This window comes from Panthera leo, chromosome A3 (genome assembly GCF_018350215.1).
Source record: "Panthera leo isolate Ple1 chromosome A3, P.leo_Ple1_pat1.1, whole genome shotgun sequence".
NCBI classification, from domain to species: domain Eukaryota; kingdom Metazoa; phylum Chordata; class Mammalia; order Carnivora; family Felidae; genus Panthera; species Panthera leo.
The window spans coordinates 22,214,434-22,242,266 of NC_056681.1; the positions used below are offsets into that span (position 1 = coordinate 22,214,434).

Sequence of the window (27,833 nt, forward strand, 5' to 3'; positions counted from 1 at the left end):
TTGTCCTCGGCCCATTTCAGCAGATGTTTACAGACGTCTGTACGTCTATAACTTTATCGCTTCTCGGCCTTTTGGCTAAGATCAAGTGTACGTCTATAACTTTAATTCTATACTAGATCCTGAAGCTAGGCGCCTACAATGCAGAGGCGAGACAAGAATTCTTATCATTCAAACAGAAGTATGTTATAGAATTCGTTCAAAACTTTCACCCAGGGGCGCCTGGCTGGCTCAGTCAGTGGAGCATGCAACTCTTAATCTCAAGGGTCGTGAGTTCGAGCCCCACGTTGGGTGTAGAACCTACTTTTAAAAAGGGAAAAAATTTGCTGAACACGTACTCTATGCCCTGTGCTGGTTTTTGGAGGTGAAATGAAATTGTGAGATAATAAATGTTACTGCTTTGAGCTACGGTGTTTCAGAATAATTTGTTACACAGCATAGATAACTAATAAAAGTACATAGACTGTCAAAGAGAAGGGATTGGATGGTGGAGATCCAAAAAAGAATTGAGACCTAACCTGGGGTGCCTGGGTGGCTCAGTCGGTTGAGCTTCTGACTTCAGCTCAGGTCATGATCTCACAGTTCATGCATTCCAGCCATGCATGCATGGCAGACATGCATCCGCATGCATGCATGGCAGACATGCATCTGTCTCTCTGCCATCATCTCAGAGCCTGCTTCAGATCCTCTGTCTCCCTCTCTCTGTGCTTTCTCTAAAAAATAAGTAAACGTTTGAAGGAAAAAAAAAAAAAAATTGAGACCTAATCTTACCTTCAAGCAGCTCGCTCTTAGAGGACACAAAAATAATGATAATTCAGTCAACATCCACTAACTCCATGCTTTATGAGGCGATACAGAGGCTACAAAACTGTAGCATTCATTTATTCATTCAACAAATATTATGGAGTTTCTACCCTGGATCGTGTACCATGGAACTGGGAAGACAATGGCAGGTAGGTGGGTTCCCAGCCTCACTGTGCTTACAGTGTAGGGGTTAATGTCTGACACCCCCATTAATCACACAGAGAAATGTATATGAATCAGGAGATCTGTTGGGAGGAAAGGGAAACCACGAGAGAATAAATGACATGGGAGATACAATCAAGACAGGGTGATCAGGGAAGGCCTCTCTGGGGAGGTAACATTTAAGCTAAGAAATGAGGAATGCGTAGGAATTTTCCAGGCAAAGAGAGGAAGGAAAGAGCATGGCAGGAGGTTGAAAGGCTGTGGGAAAGACTTGGAGCATAAGAAGGGGGAGAAGCTGAGCTTGAAGGGTACAGATATATAGGACAAGACTTGGTATTTGCCCTTAAAGGGACTCACTGCGGGATGTGGATGAGGAGGGTCATAGGAGACAGAGATGTTTTATGTGTTGAAATATATGCCCTACCCCACACCCCACCCAACAGAAATCTATGTTGGAGTCCCAACCCCCAGTACCTCGAATGTAATCCTACATGGAGGTAGGGTCTTGACAGAGATAATCAAGTTAAAATGAGGTGATTAAGATGGGCGTTAATCCAATATGACTGGTGTCCTTATTCAAGGGGGAAATTTGGACACAGATGCACACACAGGGAGCATGCCATGCCATGTGAAGATGAAGGAAGATCAAGGATGATACTTCGGGGCAGCTGGGTGGCTCAGTCAGTTAAGCGTCTGACTTCAGCTCGGGTCATGATCTCGTGGTTTGTGAGTTTGAGTCCTGCGTCGGGCTCTGCTGACAGCTCAGAGCCTGGAGCCTGCTTTGGATTCTGTGTCTCCCTCTCTCTCTGCCCCACCCCTGCTTGCCCTCTGTCTCTCTTTCAAAAATAAATAAACATTAAAAAAATAAAAATAAATAAAAAGGATGATGCTTCTGCGAGCCAAGAAGTGACAAAGATTGCCAGCAAACCACTGGGAGCCAGGGGAAAGCAATGGAACAGATTCTTCCTCCCAGCCCTCAGCTTTGATTTCAGATTCCTAGACTCCAGAGCTGTGAGAAAATAAATATTTGTTGTTTAAGCCACCCAGTTTGTGGTACTTTTTTCGGGCAGCCCTAGAAGACTAATATGGATGTGCAGGTGCTTTGAGACCTGCCACTCCATCTCCAAATGTAAAAGATATCCAATGTGGCTGCTGTAGGCATAGCTGCTGTTGCACTCTCTGGAAGCTCCTGGAAAAGGCTCCGGCTGGGTCTTGCTCATCCCTGTGCCCTGCATGGCTCCATCAGCACCGCAGCAGGGTGAAGAACTCTGTGCCATGCTTCCTCCTATCCATAATACCTAGGCAAGGGACACTGCTCGCACCGTGAAAGAAAAAGTTGAAAAAGACATGGCTTCTGCTCTGAAAATAATTTCTAAACTAGATGAACACATGACAGTATAAGCTGGTTTGTAATTACCTTTATTCCACGTTCACTAAGTGCCAAGCACTTTCCATATATCAATATTCTCCTGCCAGCAAGCCTTATAAGGCAGCTGTAATTATTCTCGTTTGCAAGACACCTAGGGATGGAGAAGTTAAGCAACTTCCCGAGGTCCCACAGAGACTCTGTGCATAACCAATGCACACCCGGCCAACCTGTGCAAGCCAGATAGGTGCTCCAGGAAGAAAGGAAGGATCCACAGGGACTGAGGTATCTGAGAAGGCTTCGTGAAGGAAGCAGCTCAATGTGGGTCCCAGATAATGGGTTGGATTGAATATGGGAAAAGGAAAGTCAAGGTGCCAGATTTACTTTTGCTACTTCTGAGCCCTTGGTTTTGTTGGTCTCTTTTCCTGGAATGCTCTCCTCTCTTGGCTTTTCCCAAGACAGGCTCTTTTTCATCCCTTAGGGCTCAGCCCAAATACAACATTTTCCGAAAAGGCTTCCCTGACCACCCATTCTAGCTGGTGGTTGTTTTAAAAGGTGGCTCCAGCGTATTACCCATCCCACAGGCTCTTCTGGCCCGTAACTGCTTCGACCAATAGCATACTCTGGAAGAGACTGTGTCAGCCTCAGGCGTGGCACTTACCTGGCCTGGGAGTCAGCCACATAAGAAGCGTGACTAGCCTGAGGTCAGTGAGCTGTGAGAAGTTCAAGCCACATGGGAGGAAGAGATTCCAAGGAGCATCAGACACCAGGTCAGGGAGTCAAGAGCCATCTTGGGGAGGTGAAGAGATGGATAGATATGAGATAAAGGGAAGATGGTAGAATGTTAAGTGTACGACCTAGGTGGTAAGTATAATGTTGCCTGTACAATCCTTTTGATTTCTTTATATGTCTGACTGTTTCACTACAAAGTTTGGGGCGAAGAGAAGCCATCTTGGAGGTGGATTCTCCAGCCCCAGATACCTCAGCTGATACCACATGGAGCAGAGATGAAGCTCCCAGTCCAGCCTTTTCCAGATTCCTGACCTGCATTATCATGAGCTAAACAAATGAGTACTTTAAGCCACTAATTTTGGAGTTACAGATAACGGAAACTAAGTAGACTTCTCTTACTCTCCATCACAGCTCCCTGCCCCTTTCCTTTATAGCATTACCACAGTTTGAGATTGTCTTGTTTCCTTGATTATTCATCATCAGCCTCTCCCCCACTAGAGTGTAACTTCTGTTTCCTCTGCTCACTCCTTCTGCCAACACCTAGCACATTGCCTGGTACGTGGAGGTACAAGTGAATGTTTGTTGAGTGACTAACTGTGCCCGGGAGATGGAACCCTTCTGTAGAGTAATGGGGGAGAATATAGAGTTCGTGGATGGGGGAAAAGCTGGAATTTGTCAGTTGGGCTGCCCAACTCCCATGTGTACAAATCTCAAGAAGCAGAAAGAGGCAGCCCCCTCTCCCACTATGGCAGATGCATGGGGTAAACACACCCTTACCTCAATTCCTGTTAGAGCATGGATGCTGGATGTACTCATGATGTGTCAGAGTCCCCCATCCCAGCCCAAGTCCGGAGGCAGAAATTCCAGCCGTAAAGGTCAGCCAGAGACAGAGGCGAGTCCAGAGTAGGGGGCCTTGTTTGGAGCAGGCGGCTCCAGGGGCAGGATCTTAGCCACTTGGCTTTGGGTGGTTCCTGCCCGATCCCAGTTCTGCAGTGTCCCATCACCTCCTTCTGTCTTAGGTTCAGCTCAGGTGTGAAGCCCAGAAGGCTGAGTGTGGCAGATCCTGATAAATCTAGGACACAGGGCTGAAACAAGTGATCTGGACATCTTCTACGTGCCAGAGAGGCCAGGGACGTTTTCCCCTCTGAGGCAGCAAGGCCCAAACAACCATGGAGACTCGACACATCCTGGTCTCTTGCTCTGGGCCTCCAGGAGCCTCATAGCAGGTAACCAACTTTGATTGACAAAGCCTGTTCTCTTGCTTTCTGCCACATATGAAATGGACTCAGGGCTGGATTCCACGCTCAGATGTCTATAAACACAAGGTACCCAAGTCCTTTTCCTGTGCTCTAGGATCTTCCAGGAGCAGAGCTGCTATAAGGAGGGGAGGTTCACATTCCAGCGTGGAGCTCATGAGATTGGTCAGCAAAGAGAATTTCCATCAGAAGAGAGATTACATGTCAACACCAGCCTGCCCTTCCCAGGAAAATCCAAACACTCCAACTTGTTCTTGAGACCCAGGATCTCCCACAGTCCTGAGACCTGAAAAGCTTTATTCAGCAGACATTCTTTGAGTGCCAACCGTATGTCAGGTAACCACTGGGGACAAGATCTTGGGCTCTGGTGGGGGAGAGACACAGAAACAAACTAATACAATAGGATATTTTGAGTTCTTCAAAAGAAGTGTGTGCAAAGGGACATAAGAACCCAGGAGAAGCCTCGGATTTCTGCCTTTGGCAATCATGGAAGGCGTCCCAGAATAGGTGATATTCACTCACCAGAAGGAGATTACAGCAGAAGCAAAGGACCAGGCCAGGGTTCGCACCTCTAGCTCCCCCCTCAGGGAGCAAGTCCAGAACTTTATATCTCTGAAATGCTTCAGTCATAGGAGCAGCACAGACGTCACATGCACCTAGCATCTGGACGATATTAATTACCACCATGTTTATTAAGTGCCCCATTAAACTTGATTCTCACCAACAGCATGGTTGGCTCCCTGGGCTAAATCCGTGCTAAATATTCAATTACACACAGCACAAGCAGAATCGTATTTGGCAGGGATTAGTTCACTTGTCCTGCGAAGGCACTTTTCCAACTGAATAATAATGGTGTCTTTTAATTGTGTGGTATCCTCCTCTTGAGGGACTTTAAGCCAGAACATCTCCTCAGAGGGAGACAGAACCTGGGTGTCATCATCTCCATTTTGTACTTGGATGAACTTGGTAAAGAGATCTGGCGCTAGCCACATAAAGCTCCAATCTTTCTTCTCTTTCGGGGCCCAGCTCAAATGACCTCTTCTTTGAAGGTTTTTCAGCTCCCTCATCAGAATTTCTCTGAAGTACACAACACTGAAAGAAGCTGAGAGCATCGGCAGAGCCTTCACTGTGTCCAGGGCCCTGTGATGGATGCTTGGCCTGCATTCACTCACTTGGTCGTCCCCTCCCCCCACCAACCCTGAGAGAGTGCTTCCATTGCATAGCGGAGGAAACTGAGACATAAAGAAGTTGAGAGATGGGTCTTGGATTGCGCAACTCATAAGTGTCAGAAGTCAGGATTCAAACCCAGGCCTCTAAGCCCATTGTCTTAACTACACACAATCCTGGCCCACTTGTTCTTTCACTCAACAAGTATTTATTGAGCGCCTACTGTATACCCAGTCTTGCTAGGAGTACAGTACTTGCTAGGGATGCAGTGGTGAGGAAAACATCATCGTATCCTAACAAAGATTATTGTCTAGAAGGGAAGACAGATTTAAAATCCTTCCACAAACAATTATTTAATTAGACACATCGATCATCAGCCAGTGTTAACAGAATGTAACTCAACTGGATAAGACACTTAGCAGGGTGAGAAAAGAAATCAGGTGCCTGGATGGTTCCTTGTTTTCTATAATTCAGGGGTCAGTCAATTCTTCCTTTCTTCTTAGACTCTGTGGCTGAGCAATGCCTACCGATTCCCACATATGCTTTGGGAATATCCACAAAACAGTTCCCTCTCTAAATCACAGTTTTCCCAGCTATAAAATGGGAATGGAAATAACAAAAGACTGGAAGCAACCCAAATACCCATCAACAGGGACTGTTTACATAAATGATGGTACATTTACACGATGGAATATGCAGCTATTAAAAAGCATGAGACAACCCGAAATGCTAGAGAAGGATTGCTAAGACATCATTGAGTGAAAGAACAAGGTCAAGGATGGCGGGTATGGAATGTTCCCAGCTGCTTCCATAAAAAAGGAGAAAGGAGGTAAAGGAACATGCTTATCTATGCATGGGCTATCCCAGGAAAGATGCACAAGAAACAGGTAATAGGACACGCCCCCCCCCCCCCTCCAGGAGGGGACCTGGACACCAGGGGTTATGGGGAGACTTGCTCTTTTTTTTTTAATTTTAGAGAGAGAGAGCACACTCGAGCGGGAGAGAGGGGCAGAGGGGGAGAGAGAATCTTAAGTGGGCTCCATGAGCCTGGGATCATGACCCGAGCCGAAATCAAAAGTTGGACGCTCAAGCAACTGAGCCACCCAGACGCCCTGAGACTTCCTCTTACTGTGTACCATTTTGTACCTTTTGGATCTTGCACTCTGTGCATGTAATGTCTTGAAAGATAAACTAATCGATTCTTTAAAATTTTTATGCAACATTTTCATGGGAATACAAATGCAGTCAAATAGGGCTGCTCACATCCACCCACCTTACAGTGTTATTGTTAGTTTCAAAGGAGAGGTCAGATTTGGCAACCCTTGGAAAACAGAAAACAACTAGAACACATGTTGCTCCTAATGAGACGAGGTAGGAATAAGGGCCAAACAGAGAAGAAAGGAGCAGAAAGAAGGAGGAAAAGCAGAGAGAAACAAAGAGGCCGTGCATAAAGAGATTGACCCCAGCAGAGAGAAAATCACAGTTACTTTAGTGCCACTGAGACCCCAAGGCTGTGTGCTACCTGCTTCTTTCTAGCCAGCTGCCGGGTTGCCATGGTAATGTAATAGCCTGTGAAAAGCTTATTTATGAGTCTGAAAACATTAAAAAAAAAAACAAACCAACAACAGCAAGCTGTAGATAGGCAGCAATGAGCAGAGAAGGAGCCTGTGTGAAAGGAAGCATCAGGGTGACCTTCCTGGGGCTTGAGATCCCCCCTTAAAAATTGTCCGAGAGCAGAGGGTTGCACACTGGAGCACGTATCCAAATCACCTGGAAGGCTAGTTAAAACACAGACTGCTATGTTTTAACCAACCCCAGAGATTGGTTAGAGGTCTGGAGTGGGCACTTCTAACAAGTTCCCAGGAGGTGCGAATACTGCGGTTTGGGGGCCATATTTAGAGAACCACTGTCCTAAAAGAGCTCTAAAGGCCTCTCCAACTCGGGGATTCCGTGAGCCATGTGCTCCAGCTCCCGTTCTCCCTGAGCACATCCATCCCCTCCATCAGCTCCTCTGTTAACTAAGCAGCTACACCATCTCAAAGGATGGCCCAACACAGGTCTCGAGGTAGCTCAAAGCAAGTAGCGGGCCAGGAGCTTACAGGGCAGTTTCCAAGGCAGAGGCCAACACCTCATACAAGCAATTGCATGGAAAGATTGGCTGGCATTCCAGCTGCCTTTGCCAGAACTCTCTCATGGGGCTAATTAACTGGGTGCAATAGCCAACAGGTGCTGCTGGGCCAGAGGAAGGGCGGCTGCCAGTCAAGACTGAGGTTGAGCAAGGGCCAGGGCTGGTTGGAGAGGATTTGAAAAATGATAGAAGCCAAATCTTCAGGCATTATAATTTACCACAGTGGGCTTCCGGTTCCCCATAGAAATGGAAACAGGCAGACAAATCCAAACCCCCAACCCCATCCAACACACAGAGCGTGCTCAGCGAGAAAGTTCATGGCTAGGGTAGAATGCAACCCTTGTGGACAAGTCCTTCCCTATTCAGGTTTCTAGCACATTCAACAAATATTGGGAGAGTGCCAGACATGTCAGGTGACCCACACGTGGGCGGTGAGCCAGGGTAGCCCCTGTCCTCATGGAGTCTACATTTAAGTGAAAGGAGACAGACATTACTCAAAGAATCATACGATTTAATTGTGCTGCGGTTATGTAAATGAGTGATCTGGTTCTTAGGAAATAATCCTTAAATATGTAGGGGTAAAGGACAAGATGCCTGTAACATTTTCTCAAGTAGTTCAAAAAAATAACAATCATGTATATAGTGTATTAGCTATACATGTGTGAATGTAGATATAAACTATATAATCGATCATGCACAGAGAGAGAAACAGAAAATAATAAAGCAAATGTGACAAAACATTAACAATTGTTGAATCCGGACCAAGAATGTATGGGAGTTCTTTGTATTACTCTTGCAACTTTTCTGAAAGCTTAGTAACAGTACGAAGCCTTGAAGATTCTCTCTCAGGTCTTCAAATGAATATACAGTTATCTCCCTGGGTTGAAGAGGTACCACTGAACTACAGCGTATATCCAGAAAAGCATATTGACAGAGAAGCTCTTGAGCAAATTCATCTGTATAAGATTCTGTAATATTAAAATGGTCCCATCTAGTGTCATGTTTTCTTGTGTGTATTACAAATTGACTTTTAAAAAAGCATCACCCCCCCCCCAAAAAAAAGAATCACATACTTACAGATTGTAACAGTGACGAGTGCTTTTTTTTTTTTTTTTTTTCCAGTACAGAATGATGTAAGGACCTAAAACTGGAGTGGTTCGTCTTAGGCAGGGAGGCCAAGGAAGGCTTTGTTGTAGTGGCAGGTTTGACCTCAGGTCTGAGCAGAAGTTGACCGGGAGAAGAGAGCCAGCTGCCTTCCAGGCAGAGGACAGGGCTCCAGCAAAAACCCTTTCACAGGAAACAAAAGCACATTGGAGGAACCGGGGAAAAAAAATGAAACCTGGGCCCTTGGGGCTGAGAGCTGCCACACCCTCGCCTTCTAGCTCAGCACGTTGGTGAGGAGCTGGGGCACGGGGCAGGGTTTCAGGAGAGGGCCAGGGTTTCAGGAGAGGGCCGCTCTTCTGGCCCGGGGAGGAGTCTGCATTGTTTCTCTCCTGCCCCTTTCGGTCCACTTTCTTATGTGTCTTCCTCTGGCTCCCCTCCGCCCTTAGTTCTTAAAGACTCTGCTCGAATGCACCTCCCCAGGTGCCACTGGGCCAGAACGCCACAACATACGGCACCATATGGCCACCACTGGCCTTTAGCTCCATTTCAGCCCCAAATCCCTGGCTGCCATTCACCAACCTCTTTACCTGCCATAGAAAGAACATCGGGCTGTCCTTTACACTTATTTCTACCGTTTGCTTCCAGGGCCTCAGGCCGCCGGCTCCATCTGTGGGTGGCTTGTGCGGTTTCCAGCTGCTCTTCAGCCACCACTGGTTTCCCAAGAGCGGCACATGGAGCCACCTCCTAGATTTCCTCTGGGGGGTCAGCCAAGTGCGACCCTGGGTGATTTGGAAGCACGAGCCTGCATAATAAACACGTGGCATCTCCACGGCGTCTTTCATCCAAGCTATCCAAGCGTTTTGCTGACATGGGGTAACATCAGACCAAATCCTGAAACTCGGGGGATGAGCGACATTTCATTAGGTGTTCATTGGATCAGAGAATTCAGAACTTTTTTTTTTTTTTTTAACGTTTTATTTATTTTTGAGACAGAGAGAGACAGAGCATGAACGGGGGAGGGGCAGAGAGAGAGGGAGACACAGAATCGGAAGCAGGCTTCAGGCTCTGAGCCATCAGCCCAGAGCCCGACGCGGGGCTCGAACTCACGGACCGCGAGATCGTGACCTGAGTTGAAGTCGGACGCTTAACCGACTGAGCCACCCAGGCGCCCCAAGAATTCAGAACTTTTAAGAAATATTTTATTTATTTTTAATGTTTATTTTTGAGAGAGAGAAGGGCGGGGGAGCACAAATAGGGAAGAGGCAGAGAGAAGGAGACAGAGGATCTGAAGAAGCGAGCTCTGTGCTGACAGCAGAGAACCTGATGTGGGGATCAACCTCAGGAACCGAGAGATCATGACCTGAGCCGAAGTCAGATGCTTAACCGACTGAACCACCCTGAGTTCAGTCCCTCTGAATTCAGAACTTAAAGGGAACTTTGAGATCTTGTGGTCTAGCACCCTCATGCTGCAGATCAGCTCAGAGAAGTGAAAGAACTTGTCCAAGGTCACAGAGCAAGTCTGTAGAGGAGCTGGACCCAGAATCCAGGTTTCCTGACGCCTAGCAGAAGGGCAGAGCCCAATTACTAAACCAGTTAATAAACCATATACAGGACCTCCCAGGAAGCTAGCATTCTGAACGGCCGCAGGAAGAAGAGCAGTCCTTAGTTAGGAAGTGAGCAGTCTGGAGAGCCTTGGTGGGAAATGAGCCCCAGAAATCTGTCCCGTTGCATTCAGCAGCTACTCCTCGTGCTATTTTTATTCTGTTTGGTTTCACTTTAGACCCGGTTCCTATTTCACATTTATGACTAGAGGCCTCTGAGTGAGGAAAAGGGAAGTCAGAAAGAAGGATCTCTTCTTTTGTACTCTGCAAATCTTTCCAGACTTTTTTTTTTTTCCCTTTATAACATTTCCTTCCCAGGGCCCCGACAAGCTTCGCAAATCTGCATTGCCAATCCCCAGTTCCCTTCTCTGTAATTATCTTGGGAAAATTTAAATTCCTTATCATGGCTTTGTGACAATACCGGCTCAAGATAAGCAAGCCAGGCTTCCATTCTGAGGTCTTGTCAAATTGCCCTCAGTAGGTTCCCTTAATAAGAATTATTGTTAGAGTTTTTTTTTTTTCGAGTGTGATAATGACATTGTGACTATGTCAAAGAAAGCGTCCTTATCTTTTTTGTGTTACATACTTAAATATTTAGGGATGAAATGATAAGAGGTCTGGGATTTGCTTCAAAATACACCAGTGGGGAAAGGTAAAGAAAAATACGCTCCTTAATACGCTGTTTTCTACCCCGTTTCTCTTGTAAGCTCTTTTTGCAACATCTTCCCCCAGCCTCCCACCCCCAATCTATGAATCCGCTTATTTTGTCTCTGGGGATGGGCTTTGCCTCTTGGAGTCTCAGCAGAGAAGACAGTGTGGATGCTGGAGCCAAAGAGGCTCAGATTCAAAACCCTGGCTCCGCCCCGAGGAGCGCAGGGACCAAAGGCAAGACATTTATCCGTGACGTGGAAGTCATAAACTAACAGCAACCGGCCTCCTTTTCTGATTGTCTTCCTGCCCGCTGTTTCTCATTCTGCTGCCAGCTGCCCTGGGATGTGCATTCTAAGATCCCGCCGATGCCCCACAGCTTGGCTACCTTCTTCTCTGCACCGGCCCCTGGCCCAGAACCAAGCTCCAGACTGGGTCCAACTGCCTGTTACCTGCTTCCTTCTGACGTCCTTTGAGTCCTAAAAACTCACCGCATGGAAATCGGAGCTCACCGCAACCTGCTCCCCCAGAGTACCCATCACCCCTCAGGCCCCCAGCTGGAAACATCAGCTCATTCTCAACATCTCCCCCTCCTCCACTTCCCTTGTCCTTTCTACCCCAGGCCCAGTGGTCCCATCTCCCAGGGCCCTCTCGCATCCAGCCCCCTGTGCGTCCCGCCACCTCCTTGGTGGGCCTTGGCTCAGGCCCTCAGAACCACAGGCCTGAACACCTGTAAAAGCTTCCTAGCCAGGCTCCCTCCTTGTGGCCACTCTGCTTTTCAGTACCCCCTCCGGGCTGCTGGCTTGAAAGCCTCCCATGGGGCTGTCTCCACTGAGAAGGGAAAAGGCCCAAATTCCCAAGCGTGGTGTTTGACACCCTGCATGGCTGGGTCTTCACATATCATTCCAGAACCATTTTCTGTATTTCCTGCCAATGAAGTTGTAGGCCTGGGTTTCTCAGACTGTGGTCTCTCACACCTGCATCAGAATCACCTGAGGCCTTGGCTAAAACTGCAGAACCCTGGGCCCTACCCCAGACAACTGAACGTGGGGGTCCAGGCCCAATGCAAAGGCTTGAGGACCCTCACGGTAGCCACCCAAACGACTTGCCACGCGCTGACCGTGCAGCCCGGCCTCTGCTCATGCTGTAGTAGAGTTTCCCTTTGCTTCAAGGCCCAGCTTAAACGCCATCTCCTCTGCAGCCTTTGCTGAGCCCTAGCAGAGCAAACTCCCCACCCACCCTGCTCCCTTAGCACATGAAACACACCTCTGTTATAGACCATGTGTACCACACCATATCTAATTATCTGTTGGCCTGCCTGCCTTCCCAGCTGGAATGAAGTCTCCACCAAAGCAAGCCCACGGAATGCCTGGAGCCCCCAGCACAGCGAATGGCACACAGCAAGCACTGAATAAATATCTATTCACTTGAATTGTATCTTACCACTCCTTGGTTCCCGGATACCAAAACACAATGCTTAATACCCAGAGGGCATAATTACAGGGAGGTCTGAGGGGTGAATTGTCAAAGGATGGATGAAACCCTGAATGAACTATGAAATATGCAAATGTATTGGTGATGAGTGTTCATCGTTCTGAAATGCTTGTGCCTGCCTGAGTCTATTTCGAACCCGAAGGATGTGTGAATTGGGTCAGATGTGAGGCTGGGACTTTTGGTTCCAGGTTCAACGGGGGAGATCACCAAAGTTCTGATGTTAATAAGAAATGTCACTGTCACCACATCAAATGCATGTGAAAAGTACAACTTGGTCATCAGACATGGGAAATCCTCACTCTTTACACCTCACAGGTCCACAGAGACCCTACTGATACTGCCCAAAGGGAAATCTGGTATCTGTTGTGAGGAGTCAGCAGAAATCAGCCTTAAGATGCTGAGGCTGGGGGCATTGAGGGCGCCTGGGTAGCTCAGTCGGTTAAGCGTCCACTTTGGCTCAGGTCACCATCTTGCTAGTCTGTGAGTTCAAGCCCTGCATTAGGCTCTGTGCTGACAATTCAGAGCCTAGAGCCTGCTTAGGATTCTGTGTCTCTGTCTCTCTCTGCCCCTCCCCACTTGCACTCCATCTCTCTCTCAAAAATAAACATTAAAAAAATTTTTTTTTTTTTTCTTAAAGATGCCAAGGCTGGGGCCGCAGTAGCACTGCTCCAGGGCACTAGGGCATGTCTGGAGGCAGACCTGTGCCACTTCTGGCCATGGCTTCCCCATTTACTGTCTGAGTGAGATTAGATGAGTTACCCAATGGCTCCAACACTCAGCTTCTTCCACAACAATTGGGGCACCTGGGTGGCTCATTCGGTTGAGTGTCCAACTCTTAATTTCAGCTTAGGTCATGATCCCAGGGTCATGGGATAGAGCCCCACATCAGGCCCCGTGCTGAGTGTGGAGAGTGCTTGAGAGTCTCTCTCTCCCTATGCCCCACTCCTCTCCCCCACCCCGTCTTAAAAAAAAAAAAAAAAAAGCAACCACTTTGTGCTCCTAACCCTTAAATTTGTTGAATGAGATCATGCATGTTACATGACTGGTACATAGTAAGCATCAAAAGATATTATGGCTATACTGCTGTGCTGTGATCCAAGACAACTGGATTCCTATAAGGAGTTGGGTGGGGGTGAATGGGGATGACCCTGGGGCTGGAGTGACAGGAGTTAAGCAGAAAGCCAGGTGTCAGCCGTGGATTAGGTATGGATTCTGGGGTTTTTAGAGGAGAGTTCCAGCTCCAAGGGTGGGGCTGGGTGTGGAAGCTGAGCTGCATTCTGCTCTGTGGCCTGGGTGTTCAGGGACCAGATGACACGGGATGGGGGGAGGTCAGGAGGAGGTGGCTGGACTGGAAACTTGAGCTCTGGAGAGAAACCAGCAACTCTACTTCCAGTCTGGAAGTGTCTGAGGGCACTTTGGCCCTACTCTGGAGCCCAGGTTTATGCATCCATGGCTAATGGAGCTCTGTTAACTGCCCTATCACCACCGTGGGGAAGTGCAGCCATATCCTGGCCCCGACACTGGGCACCCAGTTCAGATGGGAACCAGAAACTGGAGTCCCAGGCAGGCTGCGGGGTTTTCCTGTAGACAGTCAAATAATGCGAAGTTCCTCTGGCTGTGTCTGCAGGTCCTGTTGTCACTAAGATCCTCCAACTCAGCTTCCAAGTGAGAAGGGGCCTCCCGACAGACAGATGTCCCCTCCTCTGCCGGGCCACATTGTTGCCTGATGAGCCAGGCTTGAAGAAGTCTCCATATGCTGGGCTTTCTCCTCTGGGCTTTCTCCTGGGGATCCTGGGGCAGGGGCTGAGTTTGGGGAACACACAGCCTTCCCTAACTGGAAACACAACTGAGAACCCAGGGCAGGAAATGGGCAGAGAGAGATAGGCGGCCCAGGTGGCTGAGGAGGGGGTGGCCTGAATACATAACGGACCTGGACCCCTCGGTTCTCCTGGATTTCACAGGAAACAAAACCCGGCACTTGGGGCCTCTGGTGTTTGCAAGGAAGCCTGACATCTCCCAAAGACTGGAGAACAGCGACATCTCCCGGCTGCCTGTGGTCAAGGCCCTCCTCCCTGGTGAGAAAATCGCAAGGGCTTCAGAAACCATCTTAGGGACCTGATGCCTTTAAAATCCTAGAACAAAGAGGATTTGGCCTCTGATTCAGTCAATCTGGGGTGGAGCCCAAGATTCTGCATTTCCAACAAACTCCCAGGAGATACTGTTACTGTTGGTCTAGGAAACACACCTTCATTATCAAGCTTTATATATGCCAGTTACATCTTTTAAAAAAAATTTTTTTAATCTTTATTTATTCTTGAGAGAGAGAGAGAGAGAGGGAGCACGTGTGAACAAGTAGGGAAGGGGCAGACAGAGAGGGAGACAGAATCTGAAGCAGGTTCCAGGCTCCAAGCTGTCAGCACAGAGCCTGATGCAGGGCTCGAACTCACAAACTGTGAGATCATGACCTGAACCGAAGTCGGTGCTTAACTGACTGAGCCACCCAGGTGCCCCTATGCCAGTTACATCTTAATAAAGCTGGGAAAAGAAAGATTAATTAATCAGATGTGGGGCACCTGAGTGGCTCAGTCGGTTGGGCTTCTGACTCTTGAGTTTGGCTCAGGTCGTGACCTCACGGTTCATAGGATCGAGCTCCACTTTGGGCTCTGTGCTGACAACGTGGAGCCTGCTTGGGATTCTCTCTCTCCCTCTCCCACCCACCCCCTCACCCCCAGCTCATACACCTTCTCTCTCTCTCTCTCTCTCTCTCTCAAAATAAATCCATAAATATTAAAAAAATTTTAATTAGGTCTGGTTGCAGACATCCCAAGTGTCTCAGGAAAGGAGACACTTCCACATATAAAATCAGTCAACCACAAGGCAAGGCCAGGAGGGAGGAGCAGGGTGTGAGAATGCTTCTTGGGGAGGTAGAGTCCAAAGAGGTCTTTATTTTTTATTTTATTTTTTTTCAATATATGAAGTTTATTGTCAAATTGGTTTCCATACAACACCCAGTGCTCATCCCAAAAGGTGCCCTCCTCAATACCATCACCCACCCTCCTCTCCCTCCCACCCCCCATCAACCCTCAGTTTGTTCTCAGTTTTTAAGAGTCTCTTATGCTTTGGCTCTCTTCCACTCTAACCTCAAAGAGGTCTTTAAAGGCTGGTCAGATCTCCACCAGGGAGAGCTTGCCTAACAGGATCAGCTGGGGACAGCCTTCCCGCATGGTACCTACCAACCCAGAAAACCAACCTGGTTAGCATTCATAACTGACTTGGGACAGGCCTAAAGATTCCATGCAAGGTGAATATTTAAAACACTTATGGGAGTAACATTTCCAAGCAACCCAGAATTGCTTAATTGATTTGCTAAGTACAATCAACTTCACCTCTTTATTTATTTATTTATTTTTAAATTTTTTTTTTAACGTTTTATTTATTTTTGAGACAGGGAGAGACAGAGCATGAATGGGGGAGGGTCAGAGAGAGGGAGACACAGAATCTGAAACAGGCTCCAGGCTCTGAGCTGTCAGCACAGAGCCCGACACGGGGCTTGAACTCACGGACCGCGAGATCATGACCTGAGCCGAAGTCGGCCGCCCAACCGACTGAGCTACCCAGGCGCCCCCAACTTCACCTCTTTAAAAAAGCTCTCCTAATGACCTTCCCAAATGCAGACTTTTCCAGAAAAAGATGAACTTCTGATGGTTATTGGATCACCAACCAATCACGGGCACTTCTGCTTGGGTAGAATATGAAGTAGGGGGAAGGACCCCATCAGCCCCATTTTACAGAATGGGAAACTGAGGTTCAGGAAAGTCCCTTGACTTTGCCTGAGGCCCCCCAACTGGGCCAACCGTGTGAACCTTGGTCCCTCACCCTGACATAGCACTCATGAGTGCTCATGTGACATCTGCTGCTGCTGACTCCGTAAAAACAGGCCTAGAAGGCACACTAGGTGGGGAGTGTCAAGGGAATCTGGGAGTCTAGGGTCCAGGCCTTCCCCTTCCCTGCACACTGGCCTCAGGCTGGGAACGCTGCCATCATCCAGGGAGGGCGATGAAAGCAGCTTTTATAAAGCAGGGTCTGAGGCCCTCAGACAGGCCCCCTTTGTCGACTTCCTCTGCCCTCCCCACCCGCAGGCCCACTGCCTTTAGCATCACCCTCCCTGAATGGCTGGCTTCAACACACTGGAAATTTGCAACACAAACGCACGGCTTGTCTCTCTCCCAGTGGAACCTCTCTGCCCCAGCCTTTTGGGGCTTTTTAAAGCCTGCCTTTCTCTGCGGCATTTTTTTCCACAGCTCAAGTCCCCAGCCCCTAGAGCAGGCACGATCGCTAATTAACTCTGGGTTAAAACCCGTCCTGGGAAGAAAGCCGGGTGGCAAGCGAGGCGTTCCCACCGCCTCTCAGAGGATAAGGACGAGGCGGCTGGCTGCGGGGATTGGTGGAGGGGGGGCTGCGCTCTCACTGTCAAGGCTGGTTCTGGCTTCTTCCCTCATCCTCCGCCTCAAGGGCTTTGAGAATACGCTGCAAATGAAGCCCCTCTTCCCAGATGGCTCCTGCTCTTCTGGCCACCACCCTGCCCAGCTTTCAGAGCTCCGCTCTGATCAGTAAGAGCTACAGTAACAGCTGCCTTTTGCCTCGTGCATCAGACACTTTACAAGCATAGTCCTGACCCTCACAACAACCTGAGGAGGTAGCTGTCATCACCCCCATTGTACAGATGCGGTAACTGAGGCTCCGGGAAGAATAAACCCCTCGCCCAGAATCACACAGTTTGCAAGTGGCAGAGCTGAGTTTCAAATCTAAATCCGTGGGCCTCGTGCTTCTCTCTGCTTTAGGCTTTAGGCTTGTCTCTGCTCCTCCCTGAGGCTCTCCCAGCTTTAGCGTGACTTTCCCCTTCTCTCAATTCTTGGGACATTTAACCCACGTAACCGTGTGCCTGTCTCCATCTCCCTGCCTGAGGTAAGTCACTCAGCTTCTCACATGCCTGCCTCCTGCAGCTCTGAGTACAAGCACATGCCACTGTCCTCCTAGTGCTCAAGAAAATGCCATGCAGGGGGAAAGGCCCAGCCCATTCTCCTAAGAGGAGAATAGGACCAGGCCTTCAGAGACTGACAAACTCCTAATCCAGCGAGCTCTGTGTGGGCCTAATTCAGTTCTTCATAGGTGTTTGCGGGGTAAAGAAAGGCTGGTTTAAGGACTTCACCGGGGGACTCTCCATCACAGCTGGCAGAAATGGAATGGGGGTGCCACTTCGGAAAACAGCTTGGCCGCTTCTTAAAAAGCAAACCATTCACGTACCACATGACCCAGCAGTTCCTCTCCTAGGTAATCACCCAAGAGCAATAAAAGCACACGTTCGTACAAAGTCTTATATACGAATGTTCATAGCAGCGTTTTTCGTAACCGCCCCAAATTGAAATCTACCTAAATGTCCATCACGGTGAATGGCTCGACAAGCTGTCAGACTTTTGTACAACGGAAAGCTACCGAGCAATAAAGTGGAACAGGCTGCTGATATGGATCCAACACAAATGAATCTCAAAAACAGGTGGATGAGTGAAGGAGACTGACAGCACAGAGTACGTATTATGTGACTCCATAATTCACATGAATCCGTATGAACTTTCTAGCAGAGGAAACAGTATAGAGGCAAAAGGCAGATCAGTGGTTGTCGAAGGCTGGGGTTGGAGTGGGTGTTGATAGCAAATGGGACTGGAACTTTTGGGCTGACAGAGGTATTCTAAACGGGGTTGCGTGACAGTGACACGATTTTATGAACTTATGAGAATTTGTTGAACCATAGGCTTCAAACAGGTGCCTTTTACGGTGTATGAGTTATATATACGTCAATAAAACTGTTAAAGTTCTCGGGGCGCCTGGGTAGCTCAGTCGGTTAAGCGTCTGACACTTGGTTTCAGCTCAGGTCATGATCTCCCCGTGTCATGGGTTCGAGCCCCGCGTCGGGCTCTGTGCTGACAGCTCAGAGCCTGGAGCCTGCTTGGGATTCTGTGTCTCCCTCTCTCTCTGCCCCTCACCCGCTCACACTCAAATAGAGTGTCTGTCTCTCAAAAAGAAATAAATGTTGAAAACAAAAATTTTTTAATTTTGTTTAAAAATAAAATAAAAGTAAAGTAAAAAGCAAAACGGTTAAAGTTCTTTACAAAAGAGTAGAAGACCCAGTGGGCCACGGAAGGGCCTTAGGAGAACACTAGCCTGGTGTGGGGCACTGGATTCGGCAGTCGGAAGCCTTGGTTTGAGTCCTGGCTCTACCGCTGTCCAGGTGTGTGCCTGTGGATGAGTGGGTAACCTCTCTGTGCCTCTGTTATCTCTCGCTTATTACAATAGTAGCAATGGTAAGTGAGAGCTATTTTTTTTTAATTTTTTGTTAACATTTATTCATTTTTGAAAGGCAGAGAGAGACAGAGCGCAAACGGGGGAGGGGCAGAGAGAGAGGGAGACACAGAAACAGAAGCAGGCTCCAGGCTCCGAGCTATCAGCACAGAGCCCGACGCGGGGCTCGAACTCACGGACCAAGAGATCATGACCTGAGCCAAACACGGCCACTTAACCGCCTGAGCCACCCAGGTGCCCCTGTGAGAGCTAATTTTTGAGACTTACTCTATACCAGGCCTGTGCCTTATGCACTGGCACCCTTAATCCTCACCCAGCAGCCTCATGAGTCGAGCCCTATCACTCTCCTCTTACAGATGAGAAAACTTGAGAAGAGGCACGAAGTCCTTAGCAACAGAACTTCAACTCAGGTTGCATTCTGATCCCCATGGCTTCTCCAGGCAATTCCATGTGTCCTACATCTGTGCTCTGGCCTGGTGTCCATTGTGGGTACTCGAGCTGTAGGTGGTCCCCACCTTGCATTCCCTGAGATAACCTCACACCTCCTGATTGTATGAGAACCTATTGCCCAGGGGGCTCCCAAACGCTCCATCTGCCCACTCTCAGTCCCTGGGGACCTGGCCTGACCTGACCACTTTGTGTCCAGGCCGGCACGGTGACAAGCCACCCAGTCCCTACTTCTATGGGAAACACCCCTTGTGTGCTCTGTGCCAAGAACGTGGCTCCGCGCAGGCTAAGCAGAAGGATCACAACATAACATTGCTAAGAGGTTCGTTCAGAAGCTACTGGTTCTGTGGCCCGTGGAGGTACCCCATGTGCAGCCAGAGGGAGTCTTCACTCCCCCCTCTTCAACCAGAGCAGTTTCCTGTTTTAAATCTGCTTTATATACTGCACTTCCACAGAAGATTTCCGAAGAAAGTTCTATGCCACCTTTTTTTTTTTTTTTTTTTTTTTTTTTAAGTTTGAAAGCTGCTATTCTCTGGCAGCCCTCGCTTTTCCAAGTTTAGAAACTGAGATCTGGAGGGTAGAAGTGACTTGTTGAGGGTCACAGAGGTCATGACTAACTGACACAGGAGGGCTGGGCAGGGCTCTGGACTTGAAGCTTATGGCTCTTTCCACCCCTCCACAACAGCCTCGTGGAAAACTGGTGTTTCTGACTCACACGCTTTTAGACCATGCTCGAGGATTCTTTAGCTACAGGCTGGCAAAATCAGGAAACACAACAACCCTCCCAAGGTTTTCCATCTCCTTCCATGTTTGGCTGCCTTGACACAGGAGAACAGGTGCTCCCCGGGCTAGCTGCTTACAGTGGCCTATGACTGCAGCAGATGTAAATCGAATAGGGGGAAATCTTGATAATTGGATGCTGCGCTAAGGAGAGAAAAACACTTATCTGTAATAAGTGGACTACCTGAAAGTGAGATAAAGTTGCACACGGACAAAAAAAATTATATCAACTTTTTAAAACGCACATTTAACTCAGAGAGTAAATGAACCTTTGTTGTTTCACTGTTATGATTACTCCAATTATTAGAGAGGCAGTATTATATTCTCTATTTCCCTCGGAATAATATCATAACTTTGTGTTCTGTCCGTAAAGGGAAAGTTCCATACAGGTCTTCATCTGCAAGGGGAAAACCTCTTTCCCCTATTAGGGTTTGTCAGTATGATGCTAAAAATGGCCCTTTGGTTGACTTGTGGGTAATTGATTCTCTGACGCTGGCGACGCTTAGGAAAATGAAGGTATAAATGATGGAAGCGTCACGCAGTCACCGAACAAACGCTGAGCCTCCAGTCCAGGCAGCTGGAGCAGCGCCTCATAGCAGAGGGGACACCTGCCATATCGGAGGTGAGAGGGGGTGGTCCTGGGGGCTGGGCTGGATGGGGGCAAGACGGTTGACCTTCTCACCAACTCAGAGACACCGAGTCAAAGAGGCCCACCATCATCCTCGTCGCCTGTGGACTAGTGAGTACACTCAGGTACCTGGTTAGGGGCTCTGGAACATGCTTTTGATGGTTGGCTCCATGTTGAGGTTGTTTTGGATACATGGCACCTCAACCATGGAGAAGGGGCAGGCAGACGGATGTGTTCCAGGGGTTTGTCAGGGGGCGGATGAAATCTCAGCACTCCTTCTCCGGTGTGCAGGCAGGTGTCTGGGGCAAGACACAAGCTGGCTAGATTCTCCCATCAACAATGGGGGTCTGCCATGGATCGGAAAGGAGCCAAGTGGCTGTGCAAATCAATACATCCCATCTATCGCTCTGAACCCATTCAACATAATTGCCTGGAAATTGATAACATTTTGCTTTCTTGCTCAATTGCTGCTGCGCTCCTTACTCGAGGTTTCAGACACAATTATCTGCCCCTGGAGCACTCCGTTACCCCCACGCTTGTTTCTTGATCCATGTTTTGATGGTCTCGTAGTATTTGTGTCTTTCACCATAAGCCGCCTCAAACTCTTTCAGGAAGGAGGTGGGGTGTCTCTCTTTTGAGTGACAATTCAAGATGCTTCCTCATTAAAAACTTAGATCTCTTTCAATTTGGAATGCTATTGCTGAAACAGTTTATAAACTAAATCAGGACGTCAGTGCCTCAGCGTTCTCAAATCACAAAGCAGAATGTTTGAGAAAGGTAAACGAGAAGCGCCTGGGTGGCTAAGCATCTGACTCTTGGTTTTGGCTCAGGTCATGATCTCACGGTCCATGGAGTTTGAGCCCCAAATCTATCTCTGCGCTGTCAGTACAGGACCTGCTTGAGATTCTCTCTCTCCCTTTCTCTCTCTGCCCCTTCCCTGCTCGCACTTTCTCTTTCTCTCTCAAAGTAAATAAATAAACTTAAAATAAAAAAGAAAGGTAAAAGGTTTTCTTCCTAGTTGTCCAAAAGTGGCCTTGCTAGGTTGGGCACATGAGACCTGACCTCTGTCATTAGCAAAAGGTGCATCTGGAGAATTCTCATAGCATTCTTGGCATAGAGGCTGGCAAGAGGTGCCAACTAATGTAGGTCAAGTGTCCATTTATCCTGAATCCAAATGACCTCAATTAGATCTAACCACAGAATTCACTTGTCAACACTGAAGAAAGCTAACTGATACTCATGAGGATAGATGATAAACCTTAAAAATACCTTTGGAGCTATCAAGGAGTTGTTGAGGATGCTGTTGAATTTGTACTACACTTAATTCAGTGGAATTCTGTCTCTGTAGATTGCTCGTGTGGAATATGTCTGTCAATAGCTACTTTATCCGTGGTGATACAACATCTAATTCTCATCGGACCGTAAGCAAGAGAATTCTTGTTGTTGCCCAACTTTGTCCAGTGGAATTTTGCAACCCCAAGGATTAGAGGTTGCAGCCCCAAGCCTAGAGGTTGCAATGGCATCTTGACTCACCCCTGGGGCACACGGTTTGTAGTAAATGTGCCTCTTGGTTGACCAGACTATACAGTTGCTCAACCTCGTTCCAAATAAGCTAGGGGTTACAGAACTTACTGTGACTTGCCCTCTAAAGTCTGCCCTCGTATCAGGTTATTTGCAACTCCCTGAAACCACTGGCTGCACATAGGAAGGCGCCAACCAGGCAGGTGTTCCTGTGTGTGTCCCTTTTTTTTTTTAATTTCCCTGGAGATCCAGTGACAAAGAGCAAAAGCTTTCTGTTTTTCAGAACGGCTTCCCGGGTGCAGGTGATGAATCCTGCAGCACCTCCCATGAACGGGGAGCTGAATAGGGAGCTGTGAATAGGGTATTGTATCTGGGAGGCAGCCTCAATGGAGCAGGAGGGGCCTGCTGGCCTGGGAACTTTGAGGCCCATTCTGAAGTGTCCAGTCAGAAACCAACGTGATGGAGGACCATGGAGAAAAGGTCCTTCTCCTCTCTGGGCTCGTTTCCTCAGCTGTTAAGGTGAAGACCCTGATACCTGCTCCAGAGGGCGAGTGTGAGGGTTAGCTGTGCAGGCCAGGGGAGCACAGGGGCCGCAAAACACACGAGAAGGGCCCGGAGGTGGGGAAGCCAAGGGAGAGCTTAGCCCAAGAGCAGGGGGTTGGGCTTTGTTCTGGAGAGCAACCAAGGGCCTCTGAGCAGGGGAATGAAGTGATTAGGGGCCTGGACGTGCCCAGGTCTTTCAAATATCCGCAGCGGGCACCTGGGTGGCTCAGTCAGTTGAACGTCTGACTCTTGGTTTCATCTCAGGTCATGATGTCACGGTTGGGGGGTTCGAACCCCGTGTCGGGCTCTGCGCTGCTGGTGTGGAGTCTGCTAAGGATTCTGTCTCCCTCTCTCTCTGCCCCTCCCCTGCTCGCTCTCTATCTCTCTCTCCCAAAATAAATAAATAAACATTTAAAAGAATTTTTTTAAAGATCAGCAGCAAAGAAGGCAAGGAAGTCCAGCCAAGAGACAGAAAAAAAGAGGGTTCGTTACAAGGGGCCCTCCTTACCTCCAAAGAACTCCCTGCTTAGGAAACTCCATTGCTAGAGAGGCAGCCTGGAATCGGGCCGGGAGACGGGGGGCCAGATGTGATATGGTGTGACAAAGAGGCCAGATGTGATATGGTGTGACGAAGAGGACTGAGATCCTTGGTCTGGAGAGCAAAGGCCTAAGTCAGATCCACCTCATGTGGATGAGGGTGCAGAAGCTGTGGGTGGCACAGAGGGTGGATGTCAAAGCCGGGGAGAGGGAGGGGCAGGCAAATGCCATGTTCTCGTCTTTCCTCCAGCCCCAGTCCTTCCCAGAAGAGTAGAAGCTTAACACGTCTTTTTGTACTTGACACAATGAGAAAAAGTTCCTAACAAGAAGAGCTGCCTGGAGATAGCACGTCCTGGCTCGGGGGTAGTGAGCTCTCTGCCACTCGCTGGCAGAGAGCATTTGAGCAGGAACTGGAGGATTGTTGGGGAGACAGTGAGGCCTGGAGGGCTCCTCCCTTCTGCTCTGGAGGTGCAGAGTCACAGGTTGCTCTGAGCCCAGCTCTGCAGATGCTCCCTGGCTTAGCCAAGACCCTGGTGTCTGGTAGAAGGGAGGGGGTGCCCTAAGAGGGCGGGCGAGACCAGAAAAGGAAGGTGGGTTCTGCCAGTGCCGGCCCTGCTTGCTGGAGATCACTCTTCAACAGGACAGGAGAGAACACGGAAGACAGGGGGTGAGGTTGGGCTAGGATGGGTTCCTGCCCCTCTCTGGGCTGGCTGGGTCCCCGCATGGGCCTGTAGCCCCATGGAATGGATATTCTACTGAGGGGGGCATGAGAGGTGGGGAGACCCAATTCCTAGGTCTCCTAGCTGAGCCCCTGCTTCCATACTGGGCAGGTCTGGGTTGACCGTGGAGCCTCCTCCCCGAGCCCAGGCGGGCTCTTTCTCACGTTGCCTGATCTTTCCCTGATTGCAGAGCATGGTGTCAGCAGGCCCCAATTAAGGGTAATTACATGATCTATTAGATGATTCTGCCACACTGGCTCCCCAGGCTCCCTGGTCTCTTCCAAGGCTAAAAGCCTTCAGCGATATCGAAATGTCTGGAGCGAGAAGTAGAGCTTTCCCTTCCCTCTGACTTCACACAGAACCAAACAGGACGAGATCCTGCCCCCTCGAGCGGGTCTGATCTGAGGTCGTCGCAGCAAAAGTGTTTGGGAGAATTCCTTATGTGCCAAGCAACTCTCATCTCATCTCATCCTCACAAGGGCCCTATGCAGTCAGTATAGTCATAGACCCCATTTCATGGATAGGGAAACTGAGGCCCAGAAAGGAGAAGCCATGTGTCCTGGGACACACAGCTGGTGACGGTGGAGCCCAGATAGGAACTGAGATTTGTCTGACTCAGAGCCTGAGCTGTTGGCCCTGCTCACTATTGTCAAGTGTCACAGTGGGTGGGGTGACTTAGGAGACTAGGAGAAGGTGTACCCCCCAACCCTTGCTGAGGCCTGAATTCCACATATGATGCCTTACAGCAAGGGGCATTTTCACCAATGTCATTAATTTTCCATGCAACCCTATGGGGTCAGCAGGGTAGCTTATCATGCCCATTTTATAGATGCAGAAAATGAGGTCAAAGCTTGTGACTGGCAAAAGCAGGACTTGAATCTAGGTCTGTTTGACTTCCAGAGTCTGGGTTCTTTTTCGTACCTCACCGCCTCCAAATGACGAGGACTAAGGCTTGTATACAGCCAAGCCCAGAACTGGGCCCAGCCAATAAAAGGCATCCTTGTGGCTATGGCTGCAGTTGACCTTCTCCTTCTGTCGTTTTCCAGGAGCCACCGCAGGGGTGAAGGATGCTGCTCTGGGTGTTCTTCCTGGTGATCCTCACCCTCGACAGTGGCTCCCACTGCTCCCCGCCATCCCTGCCCCTCAGGTGAGCAGTCCTGCCGCCAGGGCCTAGATACCCAATGTCCCAGAACCATCCCTGCAGCCCAGTGGGGGATGATTTAGGGCGTGCAGAACAGAGCCCTAAGCAGGCCCCCAGCCATCTCCTCAGGCAGCCCCCACTGCCTATCTTTGGGAGGGGGGCAGATCCTGAGTTCCAGAGAAGCCTCCCAGTCCTGGGTCCTACCTTCTCCGGGGATGAGTAGGGCAAAGGGCAGAAGGACGTTACGGGGACATGGTGAGTACCCCCCACCCCACCCCGTTTCCTCACCTAGCCCTGCCACCCAGCCCTTTGACCTCTGACTCCTTCCATATAGAATGCCTCGGTATGCAGATGCCATCTTCACCAACAGCTACCGGAAGGTGCTGGGTCAGCTGTCTGCCCGCAAGCTACTGCAGGACATCATGAGCAGGCAGCAGGGGTAAGCAGGTCTAGTGGGTTTTTGCCCAGTTTTCCAAGCATCAGAGTTTGGAGGGACTTTTGGTCCCTTGCCTGGCACAGCATCTATTATTTCCGGATTTGCCATAGCAGAAAGGCCCTAACGCGAAGCCCCAGCTTACCTCTAATTATGCTATGATTGTTGAACACCAACGATGTGCTTCTCCCCATGTTAGGCTCCAACAGTAATAATACCAATGATAGTTACCAACTGATCATGATTCTGCGCTGGACACAGAGGCTGTGCCCTCAGACATTTCCATACATGCAGGACAGTGCTGGGCTCACAGGAAGCCCTTGGTAGTGTTAGCCATTACTCTTGGTTTCTTGCCTGTAACGACCCTACAAAGTAGGTACTGTTTACTCCCATCTTACGGGGCAGTTAATAGCTTCTAAAGGACGCACACCAGACAGCTAGCATCCGAAGAGCCCGACATCACAGCCTGTATATTTTTTATTTTGAAAAAGTTTGGCACATACAGAAAAGCTGCAACAATAATACAATGGACTTCCACATCCCCTTTCCCTATCTTCAGCAATTGCTAATATTTTATCATATTTGCTTATATACACACGCAAACACATGTGCGCTTTGTCATTACTCTGTTGAATCATATGAGAGTAAACTGCGGTCATCACAACCATTTACCCGTAAGTAGCTCTGCACGGTGTCTCCAAACAGCTAACAACAGGACATTCTCTGATATAATCACAGTGTAATTATTACTCAGTGTATACATTCACCTTTCACCAGTTTTCCCAACATGTCCTTTATGGCAATTTTTAATTTTCCTGATCCAGGATCCAAGCCAGGGTCATGGATTGCATCTAATTGCCATGTCTCTTTAGTTTCTTTTAATCTGGAACTGCTCTTCAGTCTTTCGTGACGTTGACATTTTTTATTAGTAAAGTTCAATTATTATTTATAGAACGTCCCTACGTTCCTCATACTGGATTTGCCTGATGCTTCCTCATGATTAGATTCAGGTTATGCATTCATAGCAGTGATATCGTTCCTTCTTGGTGCATTATTTCAGGAGGCACATGATGTCAGTTCATCCCCTTATTGGTGATGGTAACTTTAATCGCCTGGTTAACGTGATGTCTGCCACGTTTCTCCTCTGTCCAGTTAACATTTCTCCTTTATAATTAATGAGTAATCTGTGGGGAGGTATTTTGTAAATCTATTTCGCAGCCTATGCTCTTCACTACTATATCGAGCACCTTCCTAAGTGTTGCTGAATCTAGTTTGATTGGGTGAAAGAGTCCACACCAGATATTGGAATAGGTATAAGGACATAGGTGTTCTGCTTATTTTGCCCTGGCCTTTCCCAGGCTTCTCCACATCCTATCCAAATAGTCACCTCCACTGCTGCTCTTTTTCTAATCTAACAGAGAGAGAAACCAGGAGCAAGGAGCAAAGGTACGGCTTGGCCGTCAGGTGGACAGCGTGTGGGCAGGTCAAAAGCAGATGGCGTTGGAGAGCATCCTGGTGGCCCTGCTGCAGAAGCACAGGTAGGAATATGTGTGTGCATGCACACACGTGTGTGTGTGTAGTTAGGGACCTTGCAGGCTTCCTTCCGCATGGGTTGCCAGGAAAAGGAAAGAATCCCCTCCTCTCCAAAGACATGGGCCCTGCCAAGCAAACTGGGAACAAGTTTCCTTCTTACACATATGAAGAACTGGAGGAAGGGGAGAAAATGCATAATAGAGACCAGATCTTATCTACTGCTGTATCTCCAGTGAGAAGCAAGAGGCCAGGCTCAGCGTCTGTGTACAAAAATGTTACCTACTCAGTAGTTCTGGGATAGGAACCAGGCACCTGAATTTTAAAAGATGTCCAGGGGATTCTGATGCAGACGATGTGACAGGCACATCCTGGGTCCATTGGCAAGTTTCCAAAACTACAAGGCCAAGGAAAGGCCAGCCCCTCCCAACACCCTCAGGCAGACTAGCGTGGGCAGCACTCACGACCAGGAAAGTTGGGAAGGACAGTCACCCCTCCTCTCATGGCCCCTCATGTTCCCCTGGGTATCAGGGAAGATCAGGGAGTGCTCTCGGCTTAGAGAGGAGGGAAACTGAAGGAAAGAGGGGCAGCAACTGGCCCCAAGTCAGGGACTGGAAAGCCAGACCCAAGACCTATTTTCTTCCCTTCTTCACACGGAGTTCCACTTCACAGACACAACTCCCCAGGGATGACAGGACTGTTTGTGGAGAAACTGCTGTATTTTTGAGCCTGATTTTA

General features: G+C 48.8%; 1 protein-coding gene and 1 pseudogene across 1 annotated transcript; both read left to right on the forward strand.

Moving 5' to 3' along the window:
* The first annotated feature begins 55 nt into the window (after positions 1–55).
* LOC122216780 lies at positions 56–201 on the forward strand (annotated as a pseudogene).
* Positions 202–19,478: 19,277 nt separating this feature from the next.
* On the forward strand, positions 19,479–27,822 carry GHRH (growth hormone releasing hormone). The gene is made up of 6 exons (XM_042930305.1): positions 19,479–19,585; positions 20,550–20,665; positions 25,038–25,138; positions 25,467–25,571; positions 26,984–27,103; positions 27,768–27,822. The coding sequence occupies exons 3-6, from the start codon at positions 25,059–25,061 to the stop codon at positions 27,820–27,822; spliced, it is 360 nt and encodes a 119-aa protein (XP_042786239.1). The 5' UTR covers positions 19,479–19,585; positions 20,550–20,665; positions 25,038–25,058.
* Positions 27,823–27,833: the final 11 nt, after the last annotated feature.